The sequence below is a fragment of the Pelodiscus sinensis genome, chromosome 31, assembly GCF_052426305.1.
Source record: "Pelodiscus sinensis isolate ZL-2025 chromosome 31, ASM5242630v1, whole genome shotgun sequence".
In the NCBI taxonomy this organism is placed as follows: domain Eukaryota; kingdom Metazoa; phylum Chordata; order Testudines; family Trionychidae; genus Pelodiscus; species Pelodiscus sinensis.
In genome coordinates, this window is record NC_143082.1 from 12911700 (window position 1) to 12924309 (window position 12610).

Sequence of the window (12610 nt, forward strand, 5' to 3'; positions counted from 1 at the left end):
TTTAGGAGGAGGACAAAACATTGTTTTATTTTAGTCAAATCACAACACTTCTCTTTTTTAAACTGTTGTCAAATTACAGATCCACTTTTTTGAAGGTTTGCTGGGAACATTACAACTTGCCTCCTTCAAACAGCCAAAATAATCCCACACTAGTATTCCAACTAAAAATAAAAATATCCATTCCAGCAAAGAGTAAGAATACATGAAGTTACAGTCAACCAGACAGTTAAAAGGACAGCCATGGAGTCTTCAACAGTTTATTAGAAAGAATGTAGACATTAAAAAAAAAAATCCCCTCTGCTCTGAACACAGATTGAGGTTTTTCAGTCTTGTAATAAGCTGGTCAAAATAAAGGAAACAAAAACCCAATAGTGTATTAACGTTGTCACTCGTTTCCATACCAACAGTGCAAATACAATTTGGTCTAAATGTACAGATCGACAAGCAACAATGTACAGCCAGCCACTTTCACCCCTCTGTATTAAGAGATGTAAAAGCTTGAGGGTCAAACGATACCAAATGTACAGGCTTCACCCATTTAAGTTAGGGGGTCACTAGTTTTAGCTGGGATACATCTGGAACACTAACTAGTGATTAAATAGAAAGTGAAGCTTTTTTCCCTTCCTTTTTTAATTAAAACATTAGTGGAACACACCTGAACACAGCGCAGAGGTACAGCCCGTTACCAGTTTAATTTTGTAAGCCAATTAAAACATTGTTTCAGTCAGTTGAGTTCCAGGTATAAAAATCTGAAATTTTAAATGATCTGTAGTCCACACTGAGGGGAAAAAGGCAAATTTACCATTTAGTGTAAATTGAAAATTTTCCCATTGTAATTAAGTCTTACGATGAGGCAAGGAGGCTCTAAGCCCTTTTTATTGCAACTTGTTTGTAGCGATTGCCTATACCTCAATTGTTTTTTGGAAGTCTGGAAAAAACTTTCATGCATAACATTATTGCCTCATGTGGCTTAAGACTGCCCTGAACAATGGTACACACCAACCATCAGTGAAGCCATTTAAAACAGATTGAAAATGGGTTAAAGGATGCAATATCTGCCTTTAGAGCTACCAACTCAGGAATTCTTCTGTTATGAAATGTTGTGATGAAGTTCTTTCCCCAAACCCTGAAGACGACAGTTCTCCTTACTCCAGATCTGGCATTTCTGAGAATAAAGTTAGTGCGTTAGTGTTTGGGTTTTGTTTTAACACCCAGTACCACCCAGAACTCTTGCTGCACTAGGACCTGTACAAAGGTGATCCCCAGCCCTGTCTTGGCACGCAGCACCGCTCTGTAGGAATGCATGTGCTACAGTTTGTCCACCGGGGCAAAGACAAGTTAGGGTTTCAAACGGGCAGAATTTGAGAATGTGCCCTTGTAATTTCTGCATGATATTCGAGACATCAGTCAAGCAGCACCATGTTGGAGAGGCAAGTCAGCCTACAATGGCTGATGGGAACTGCAGTAGTCTGGGAAGTAACATGCAGCTTTTGGGAAAAGTCTGACCCTGCAACGTATGGTCTAGTGGACTGTCCACCCCAGACAACAGACTTGAGAGTTAGGCCTGTAATACACACTGAAGGCTAACTAGGAATGCAGTGACGTGTGATGACATGCAAAACTCTGCAGTGTGCTGGCAAACTCTCTAAAAGGGTCCTACTTTGGGTGAAAAAAAGCTTACACAAGACCAGAGTACAGAAAAATCTGCATGCTAGAATGAACTTACTTTCATCATCGCTGTCCGGTGAATCCTGGAGGGAGAAGAAAAGTTGGAAAATGTCAGGCAGGCTCTGAAGCGTCTCCTTCTGCCCTGACACTAACCCTGTAAATGCCATCACTGACTTCAAAGGAGGCTGTTTAAGCCATGCTTTGGATCAGATCTACTGTGACGTCCTTCAGGAAGGACTCCATACCCTCTGGGAAGCTTTGCCTACTTAAAGACAATTACCAAAAACTACAGCTTTAGCAAGGCTCGTTCAAGCACAACAGCTCTACTCTGCACTAGTTAGGCCTCAGCTGGAGTACTGTGTCCAGTTCTGGGCGCCACATTTCAAGAAAGATGTGGAGAAATTGGAAAGGGTACAGAGAAGAGCGACAAGAATGATTAAAGGTTTAGAGAACATGACCTATGAAGCCAGGCTTCATGAACTGGGCTTGTTTAGTTTGGAAAAAAGAAGATTAAGGGGGGACATGATAGCGGTTTTCAAATATCTAAAAGGGTGTCACAAGGAGGAAGGAGAAAATTTGTTCCTCTTGGTTTCTGAGGACAGGACAAGGAGTAATGAGCTTAAAGTGCAGCAGGGGAGGTTTAGATTGGACATTAGGAAAAAATTCCTAACTGTCAGGGTGGTCAAATATTGGAATAAATTGTCAAGGGAAGTGGTGGAATCTCCCTCTCTGGAGATATTTAAGAACAGGTTAGATAGACATCTGTCAGGGATGGTGTAGACGGAGCTTGGTCCTGCCTTGAGGGCGGGGGGCTGGACTCGATGACCTCTTGAGGTCCCTTCCAGTCCTATGATTCTATGAGCTGCAGCGGTAAAGCCACTGCCATTTAATGTCACTGCAGAGACACAAAAAGGCTTTCTCCAAATCTGATGTACTGTTTGTGCACAAAGGAAATGAAGAGCAGGAGCCCAGATACTGCCCCTAATTCTAGTTAAGCTTCTAAGAATTCAGAAGTGGTGTTATGAGTTGACCTGAGCAACTTGATACAGCTGCTGAAGACTTAAGTCTTTAAGGAGTTCTCCATAAACTACTTACATCATCTGCTCCATCTACTTCTGGCAAATCTACATCTTCATCTCCACCCATATTGTTCATCATCTGTTGTAAAGGGAACTAGAGTTAAATTGGCTTTGTCTGACATTTTCTCATTCACTCTGTAAAACCCAAGGAATACTGCATTCCAAGTCCAAAACAAGTCCCATTTATCACAAAGCCCTGTTCCACTTGATCAGCCTCCATTGTGCTTTCTGTAAACCCTCCTACACACATACGGAAGTTAATAAATCTTAATTAAAAATATTTCATGGGAAGAGCCCAAGTAGGAATGCAAATAGAGTAGCTAGATTAGTATGAAACTGAACATGCTATATTGATTTTAAGTTACCTGCATCTCAATCTGATGCAAAATCTAATTAATGCATTAGCCATCTACCCCCAGAGAGCCACATTAAGTACAGATTTGATCACAAGCACAAATAAAGTTGGTAATCTCAGAGTCCGCAGCAACACACAACAATGACACTACACAGCTCAGAACTGGCAGTCTCTGCTCTGGAGAAGACATGCCTCTTAGCATCACCCAAGTGCACTTACTCTACAGTGTGAGTGCTGTGTAGGCTTCCCTATGCATGAGGCCTGGCTCTTCAAAGCACAATTAGGGTGCATCTATACAGCATCCTAAACTCAAAATAAGATACGCAATTTGTGTAGCTCAAATTGCGTATCTCTAATCTATCTTGAGCCAACCCTTATCCGCCATGCAACAAGGTTTACTGGGATGGCGAAATAGTGTGCGTGTTATTTCAAAATAACAGGCAACGTGTGTAGATTCAGGGTAGCTATTTCGGGATACCTTTGGTATCCCGAAATAGCTATGCTGTGTAGACATACCCTTAGAGATCATAAGGAAAAATGAAACATACAGAAGAATCAGCTAATGAAATGGTTTTTTTTTTTTTTTTAAAAACTATGATCAACTATAATATGTATGAAGAGGCTACAATTTTAAAACTGTTTTGCTCTATGGAACCTGCCAAGTGACCATTTCATGCTGGCAACAGCTGGGGTTCAAGATGTAATGCGTTTGCATGGCTACTGATGGCCAAGGAGCTACACCAGCTGTTAAGACAACTAAGGAGGCCTCACCACTTAGCTATCAGCTACTGCTTGCTAATAAAACCCAAAAATGGAAGCTAGGCTTCCTAGTTCTCATCTTCCCTCACCTCAGAGAAGCGATCGAAATTGGACAAGTCTTCATCTGAATCATCTTCCCAGTCTTTCCAATTGTTGAAATCCACACTGAGCCAGTTGAGCTACATAGCAATACAAACAGTTATCAACTTGAGGGATGAGTACATGTGTTGGGACAGAGGAAATAAAAGGGGGAAGTTTCCCCTCACACTAGGAAAACGTAGCCAGGTTCTCCAAGAGCTGCCACTTGTTTGGAGAGAGGCCAAATGAGTGCGCAGCTACTCCAAAGCACACAACAAACGCTCAATCTGTTCATCAGGCATTACATTTGGATTCGCCTTAATCCGAGCAGCAGTGACCACTGTTTTCATGAGTATAACTCACCCCTCCACCACTCGGCCCCGAACAGATGCATACCTTTGCCCTCTCTTTTGTTAGCCTGGGCCATGACTGGCCAGATTCTCCTTTTCTTAAGCAACACAAGATAGATCTGTCTGTTCTTTTATGCTTGGATTCCTGGAATGACAGAATTATCCTTTATAACATGATAAAGTCAGGAGATAGGCGCAACTTCATTAAGATTTGCACATCTGCATTCATTTGCCCATTTGAGAGGTCACCACTTAGTTATGTTTGAGAGGATGAATAAAGCACATACTGTAGCTGTCCCCCCCTCATGTGGAACTCTTTAGTTATCTGTTCAAGCATTCATTGTAAAGTCCACTGGAGCGTTTATGGAACATTGCATTGTGATGATCTACCACATACCAAAGCAGTCTGCCGCCCCCACCATTTTGGACTAGTCACAGGATTCAAACTGGGGAGAGGATGATAGAAAGTCATAATCCAAGACTGAAATCCCACACTTCAGCACAGCAACATTTTACAAGCTAGTAAAAAATGTCTGCTCTAACAGTTGCAATTATGCTGAGTGTGTGTGGATTTGGTTTTGGCCCCTGAGGAAAGATGGACAAGGATAAAGGAAGGAGCACTAAAAAAAACATACAACAACAGTGGCAAGATGCACACAGAAGTGTGAGCAGTAAGTACTCAGGAGCAGATTCTGACATGCCACTTAAGTAGCAGTAAAGAAGGGCCAGAGATTCTGTTATCAGACCAATATTTTTTTGAGCACAGCAAGTATTAATGGCGTTTGTGACCCAAAGTCTTCAAATATTTCACATACTGAGTTCTTAATTTTACAAGAAAAAGGGGCACAGGACGTAAGTTCAGAAAATACTTACATTTGGATCAATATAATTAAAAAGATCGATTTCATTTAAATGTTTAAAGTTATCACTTCCGCCAAGACAACTGTAAGAGGAAAAAAAAATTAAGCTAGTTATGTAGCTGGACTTTAAATTGGAAGAATCTCAAAGCAAAGATAGTTGCGATAAAAGTACTTGCTATTTAGTTAGAATACAGATCAGGCCAACATTTAGATATGGAAATCTCTCTTCCACTTGACAATGATGTTATTTACCTGAATGTAAGTTTGGATTTTTCAAAATTTACGTTAACATCTTTACTGTCTTCAACACAAAATTCAATAAAGACATAGTCCCTTCGGTCATACCACTTCGCAGAAGCAGGCTGCCTAGAAACAGAGCATTTAAGAGAAAAAGATCAGAACTGAAAATGCATGCGATTGATTCTCAATGTTAAAAAGAAATTATTTCTTAATTTTAAGATAATTGAACCAAAGCCCAACTGTCCTAATCTAGTGGATTCCAGGGCACCACTCTTTACAACTCCCCCCTTCCAAACCAACATGTCTATTTTCACCATAATAAGGCAAATTTCACCTGCAAGAGAAACTCTTTCAGTTGAGATAAGCTTCTTAGTGCAGCGTTAGTACAGTAAGAGTAGCAGCCTAAATGGGGCTTACGTTGAAAAGTAGACAGAAGCTGAAGAGATATTAAACAATTCATAATCCCCCTAAAGCACTGAAAAGTAGTAACACTCCTTGAATGCCAAAAGTTACCACAGAATGAAAATGAATGAAGAGATCATACATTAAAGCCAGTCAGATCTTTTCTGGCTGATAAGTTACTGCAATACTTTTGAGTCACTGCTAGCACCAGTGGCTCCTACTTAGCCATACTGAATAGATGCCTGTGTTGAAGCAAGTTCTCTAGTTAAAAACTGTATGAAACAGAAATATAATCAGAAAACTCAAGTTCATGAAGAACAAGAGTAAGCTCATCTTAAATTACACGTGAATGCCATTAGAAATTGTAAACAAGAGAACAGGTTTGTAGACAGGAACTAGACAGTTGCCTTTCAAACTTAGCAATGAGGAAATAGAAAAAAACCTGATTGCTATTTAAAGGCACTGAGATTTATTATGAATTAGAAACATCACTTTATCTATAAAACCCTTCCCATAAAACAGCTATTCCTCAGCTCCAGCTACAATATTACAACAGTAGAGACTGGGCAGGAATCATGTACAATTACGAAGAGTTAAACTGAAAGTAAAACAAAATGGGGGCTTGGACAAGTCTCTACAAATGGTATCAATCTGAGCAGACCATGTCAGATCTTGGCCTAAATAGGATAAAGACCTATTCAGTCTTTTACGGTGACCTCAAAGGAACACAGGTGCAACAGGATATGTGCTTGCAATTCAGTTGGTGGAAATGCCCTAGGATAGTACAAAACATATCTGGTTTGCTAAAGCCCTAGCCATTCAAGGTCCATCAAGATCTTGTATCACTTGTGGTACAAACAGCAGCATCAATGAAATGGACAAATTCTGACTAGGGTAATTAGATTCTTCCTCCTTATTTCCTCAGTCTAATTTCTTGTCCTCTAGAGCAATCAATGCTTTTGGTGCACAATGGAAACCACACTACATCCCTTAGACTACTATAGTTGGTGCCCAGGAAGTGAACTTAGTACAGCACACAGCATTCTTTCAGGGGGACAGATTATACAATTTGTTAGCTTTGCTATCAAGCTGTTGAGGTCCCTAAAAGTTCAGTTGCTTATCTGACATTCTATAGGTTAGTCTTAGCACCAGCTCCAAACTGATTTCTTATTTCTGTTCTGCTAGTGCCAGACATACAAGACTTGCACCTTCAACAGAAGTGAGTATGATTTAATGGCACTTTTTGGCCTCATCTGCACTACAAATTCAGTACTGCAAAACATGAGAGATTTTTTTTAAACATGATGTGGTTGTTCCCATGGTTGCTAGCCATGGGCAAGCCCTGGTTACACTGTTCATATAGTTTACAGTTAAGCCTTGGTTCTATGTGTGAAGGTTGAGGAACAGGACAGACAAATACTTGTGACAAGATAGTATATGGAGATATACCATCTCATAGAACTGGAAGGGACCTTGAGAGGTCATCAAGTCCAATCCCCTGCCATTGCAGCAGGACCAAGTACCATTCCTGATAGATGTGCCCCAGATCCCTAAACGGCTCCCTCAAGGACTGAACTCACAACTGTGGGTTTAGCAGGCCAATGCTCAAACCACTGAGCTATTCCTCCCCCCCAAGGTTCCCTTCATACTTATATGCAAGTTGTGTCTCACTAGGGTCACTAAAGTTACACAGGCGCTTTCCACACTAGGGATGTTAAAACGAGTGAGTTTTTTGGTAAATGTGTAACTACTGAATTTGTCAGTGGTTACACGTGGGGGGCAGCTCCACATGCACCAGCTCCTGCAAAGTTGTCCCTCCCCACCGTGCTTGGGAGGAGGGAAGGGAAAGAAGAGAGAAAGTAGGAGCCAGTACACATGGGCGTCCAGCTTTTAAGCTGGCTCCCAGCACACATCAGCTCCCATGGAGCCACCTGCCTCTCAGCCACTCTGCAGGCAGAGTGAGTGAATTTCCATGTAACCGTGAAGGTTAACAGGAGCTCATTAGTAATCTTTTTAATGATATATACTATTATATCCCTTTTCCACACACTTCAGTGCCACAGAAGCAGAGTGGATAGCGAGGCTGGATAAGTAGATTTCTGAATTCTGGAGGGAATACCAGCCATCCCTCTTTGCATAAGCTGCTGTTGCCATGAACTCAATACAGTATTTTTCATAAGGTGCAATGGACTTCGATTCCTTCCTCTGGAGACTTGACAGCTAGGACAGTAGTAACTCAGGGTATGTCTACACTACCACCCTAGTTTGAACTAGGGTGGTAATGTAGGCAACCGGAGTTGCAAATGAAGCCACGAGGAGAAATGGTAGTTCGGAATAGGAAGCCTAATCCGAACTACCTAGTCCGTGCCGCGTGTAGCCGCGGGGCACGGAGTCCGCACTAGCGGACATTTAAAAATGGCGGCGCCCAGCAATATGCAAATGAAGCCCGGGAAATTCAAATCCCGGGCTCATTTGCAACTCCGGTTGCCTACATTACCACCCTAGTTCGAACTAGGGTGGTAGTGTAGACATACCTTCGCTTATGTTACAGAGCGGATCTCAGGTACAGAAAACCACAATCCTGAAACACAAATACAGCCCTGCTCGTGAGTTAAGAACAATGTATTGATACCAGAAACTTTTGAAGTGGTCTCAAGGTTTTATTCTGTAAACTGAAATACTGACAACCTCAATATACTGCCTAAAAGTTTATAATACCACACAAGTCTAGAGAGTTCAGTTGCATCTGAAAGAATGGGTATTTGTTCTTTGTACATACAGCATATGTAACGATTTATGACTGTGTGGAACACTACCTTTTTCCTGCCATTACACAGATGGATTGAGAACAAGATGCTCTGCAGTGTAACCCTCCACGTTAAAGCATCGCAATAACTTGCCAAATAGGGAATCTTAATACAAGGACAAGTTCTCAGACCATTTCAACAGATCACTGCAAACCTTTTGAAAGGTAAAGCTTTAAGATTCTGACAGACTCAATTGACAGAGTTAAGAATGATATATTCTGCAATGTTTGACAAAACCAATAGTCAAGCAAATTTATATGCACCATTTCACATTTAGCAAGGGATTTCCTCCCTCCATCTTCTAATGTAAGGTTCAACAGATCTGTAACAGGTTATTTTATGAATAAATTTTTTAGGTTTAGCACCAAATTGTATTCAAGCACACTAAAGGCAGTGTTTTGGTGTTTAAACTTATTCTTGCTTGAAAGAGTAAAGAGCTGTTCTTTATATACAGCTCTTGTATGCTTCTGTCCAGTTACTGTGGAGGAGTACACGTAAAACTATTCAAGCACTAGTCCAATTATACTAGAAAGCAAAGAAGCCCGAAGAAAACATGTTTGTAAAAGGGAAGCCATTTCATAGATGTTAGACTTTTAGTTCATGCCTTACTTGAGAGGTTCAATCTGAAAATAGACCAATGGTTTCATTTGAGAGTATTCCAGTAGCACAGGTATTTTATGTTGCTAAGTGAGCTGACACAGATGGTTTTAGTCAAAACCTTTATCATGTGTGTCACTTATTAAAATGCCCAAAATCTGATTCAGACACAGATTTTGATGCAGTAGTCATGTCAGTAGTAGTGATGGGGGAGATCAATAGGAGAAAGTGCAAACTCTGAAATTCTCAGACTACTATCCCAAAGGCAGCTTAAAGTTATACACCGTGACTACCACAGAAGAGACGCACCTAATTGGCAATTCTTGCACAAGCTCTACAAAGACTCCTCTGATAGCAGAAATGGCTGGTTTCACAATTATGCTTTTCATTGGAAAAAAGTGTTTCCATTAAGATCTAGTTCCATCTTTCTGGAATGGAGCATAAAACAGTAATGCCCAGGCAAAAACTGAAAGGTTCCCTCCCCCAAGAACAGTGATCTTCAAAATGTAAAAACATACCATTCCTGGATGGATTGTTTGAATGCAAGCAAACCACTCCAATCCACTGGATGAAAAACCAACTGCCTTCTAGAGACACTATTTCCCAGGCGTATGTAAGGAAAGCAGTTTCCTTTCATATTTGTGCTACCCATGCTGGGTAAGTTTAGTAATAAAAGAGCAGCTATTCCCCAAGTTTAATATTTCTAATTCCTTATATGGCCAAAAGCCTCACCCTGCTAAGACTTAAAGACACCTAGTGAAAAAACAAGGATTTTTATTTGCCTAACCCAGCCATCAGACCTGCTGCCTTCGGATGTTATGTTGTACCTTTGTTATTCTCCCACAACAGTATGGGAGATGGCTGATTCTGTGGAATTGATACATTAGTTATCACCCAGAGTTGTTACACAATCAAAAGCAGGGACAGTGATCTCCCTCCAAACACAAGAGTTTTGCTGGACACTATTAACATTAGAGAACATTCAGTGTCAGCTGCCTTCTAACAGTTATATCCATAAGTAACAGCTACACATCTGAGAAAACGCAAGCCATGCCGTAAACATCTTTGCCAAGATTAAGTAGGTCTTACAGGAATAACGTATTGTACCACTATACAATATTTCTTAGACTCTATTTAAAAGATTAGCCACAGAATTAAATGGGGGCTCCCTTCCCAATTATTTGAGCCATATGAAAAAGTGGTATTAGCAAAAGAAAATACACTAGGCCTATGTTTGAAGTCGGAATAATGACCTCATTTTAGATTTACAAACTCTACTGGTCTGGTTCCATGCTGTAGACCTGCAAAACTAAGCAATTCTGTGCAGGAAGAAGTAAATTTGCCACAACCAGAAGTCAAACTCATGAAGTTTTGAGTAACACTGTTGGGATCTCAGGTATTTTGGGACATGCACACACCAGGTATTTTACATCGCTTTTACACTAAGTGCCAAGGCTCAGCATCTTCATGAGTCTCCACTTTACAAACACAGACAGAGAAATAGGGGCATACAAGTAAAGTGACTTGCTCAAAGTCACAAAACATGTCAGAAGCCTAGCCACAAAGAGAATTCAGAGTCCTGTTGCCTGTCCTCCTACACCATTACTAATTCATGGTCTGCCAGAGTAAGATTTTTGTTTCGGTTTCTGTCACATTTTGCTGCTCAAGAAGCATGCTTTATAGGACGATTAACAAAGCCAGGACCTTAAACAGCCAACACCAGTTAATATAATGGTTTGCATGTGTTTTCTCTTAATCTGCAAGAAAGAGAAAGGAATGAAACTGATGTTGTGTGTCACGTTTACACTAGTTTTGGACTGTATTGAAGACTGCTGCACCAGAAATCTAAGTGGCACCATACGATAGCTCAGAGGCTGTCCATTCCCTGAATTCTTGGGGAGGAGGAGAAAGCGAGGGGAGTTACAGGTCTGAAGTGACAACCTCAGGTGCTCCTGAGAGACAAGACACCTGGGAACCCTAGCAAAGGTCTCACCTTAATAAAAACAAGGGCTGCTGTAACATCCAGCTCCTACAGTCCTACTATTCATTCCCTTGGCTGTAGAAGCCTTGTGCGCCCACATATCTCCCCAATCCCACCCTCTCCCACTCCCAGACAGGTGACCAGGACTAAAGGTTCAGAAGGGTTAGCCACGTGAGTCTGTAGAATTGGGGTGTGCCCTCGAAAGCACATGATACCACCTACATTTTATGTTAGTCTCTAAGGTGCATCAGGATTATTATTATTTTTTTTAAGTTTTTTCAGAACTAAAGGGTGAGCGGCTTAACTCGGGGCAACCCATCTCTCCCGGATCCAAGTGCCCCTCCAAAGTTCTACACCTCCTCCTTTGATATCTCTGCATCCCAATCTTCTCAAAACATAGACTGCCTTGTAGACCCCAGCCCCCCCCCACAACCCCCCACCCCTCTCCCCCCAACAACCCCCACCTCTGGGGCCCCCCTCTCCACCCCCCCACACGGGCTCCCCCCTCCCTGAGACCCCCCCAACTCTGAGCCCCCCTCTCCCCTCTAAACCCCCTCCACACCTGGGCTCCCTCCTACTCCCCCTACAACCCCCCCACCCCTCTCCCCCCAACAACCCCCACCCCTGGGGCCCCCCTCTTCCCTCTCCACCCCCCCCCACACACGGGCTCCCCCCTCCCCGAGACCCCCCCAACTCTGGGCCCCCCTCTCCCCTCTAAACCCCCTCCACACCCGGGCTCCCCCTACCCCCCCAACACCCTCCCCCCTCTGGGCCCCCCCTCTACAACCCCCCCCCCCACCCCTCTCCCCCCAACAACCCCCACCCCTGGACCCCCCCCCTCTCCCCTCTCCCCCCCCCCCACACGGGCTCCCCCCTAACCCCCGACACCCTCCCCCGCCTCTGGGCCCCGCCTCTGCCCTCTACACCCCCCCTCTGGGCCCCCCTCTCTACCCCCCCCCTTGGCCCCCCCTCTGCCCTCTACACCTCGCCGCCCCCCCCCCCGCTCCCCCCCCCTGCCCTCTGGGCCCCCCCCGGGCCTCTACACCCCCCCCCCCCCCTTGGCCCCCCTTCTCCCTCGGCCCTCCCGCCCCTCCCCGCTCCCCAGGCCCGGCCCCTCGCTCCCTCACATGGCGAACAGCGGCAGGGGCGGCTCCGGGCAGGCGGGTCCCCGGCGCGGGGCTCTCTGGCGCGGGCGGGCAGCGGCGAGCGGGGCCGGCTCCAACCAGCGTGAGGCGGCGGCGGCTCCTGAGGGCTCGGCCTAGCACCCACAATGCACCGCGCGCTCTCGGGCAACGGCGGCTGCTCCAGGCGCTGGTGACGCAGCAAAATACCCCGCTCCCGCCTCTCGCCGCACTGGCCGCCGCGCATGCGCCGCTGCCGGCTCCCTCAGCGCGCTTGGGCCCTACCGGCCGCAGAGCGCATGCGCCCCAACCG

At 44.0% G+C, this 12610-nt stretch overlaps 1 protein-coding gene across 1 annotated transcript; it reads right to left on the minus strand.

Annotated features, from left to right (window-relative positions):
- On the minus strand, positions 1 to 12610 carry PTGES3 (prostaglandin E synthase 3). The gene is given in 9 exon segments (XM_089774629.1): positions 1 to 1165; positions 1727 to 1751; positions 2764 to 2826; positions 3951 to 4040; positions 4336 to 4434; positions 5163 to 5232; positions 5402 to 5515; positions 12313 to 12326; positions 12329 to 12610. Coding segments are annotated over 9 exon segments (711 nt in total). The 5' UTR covers positions 12545 to 12610; the 3' UTR covers positions 1 to 1145.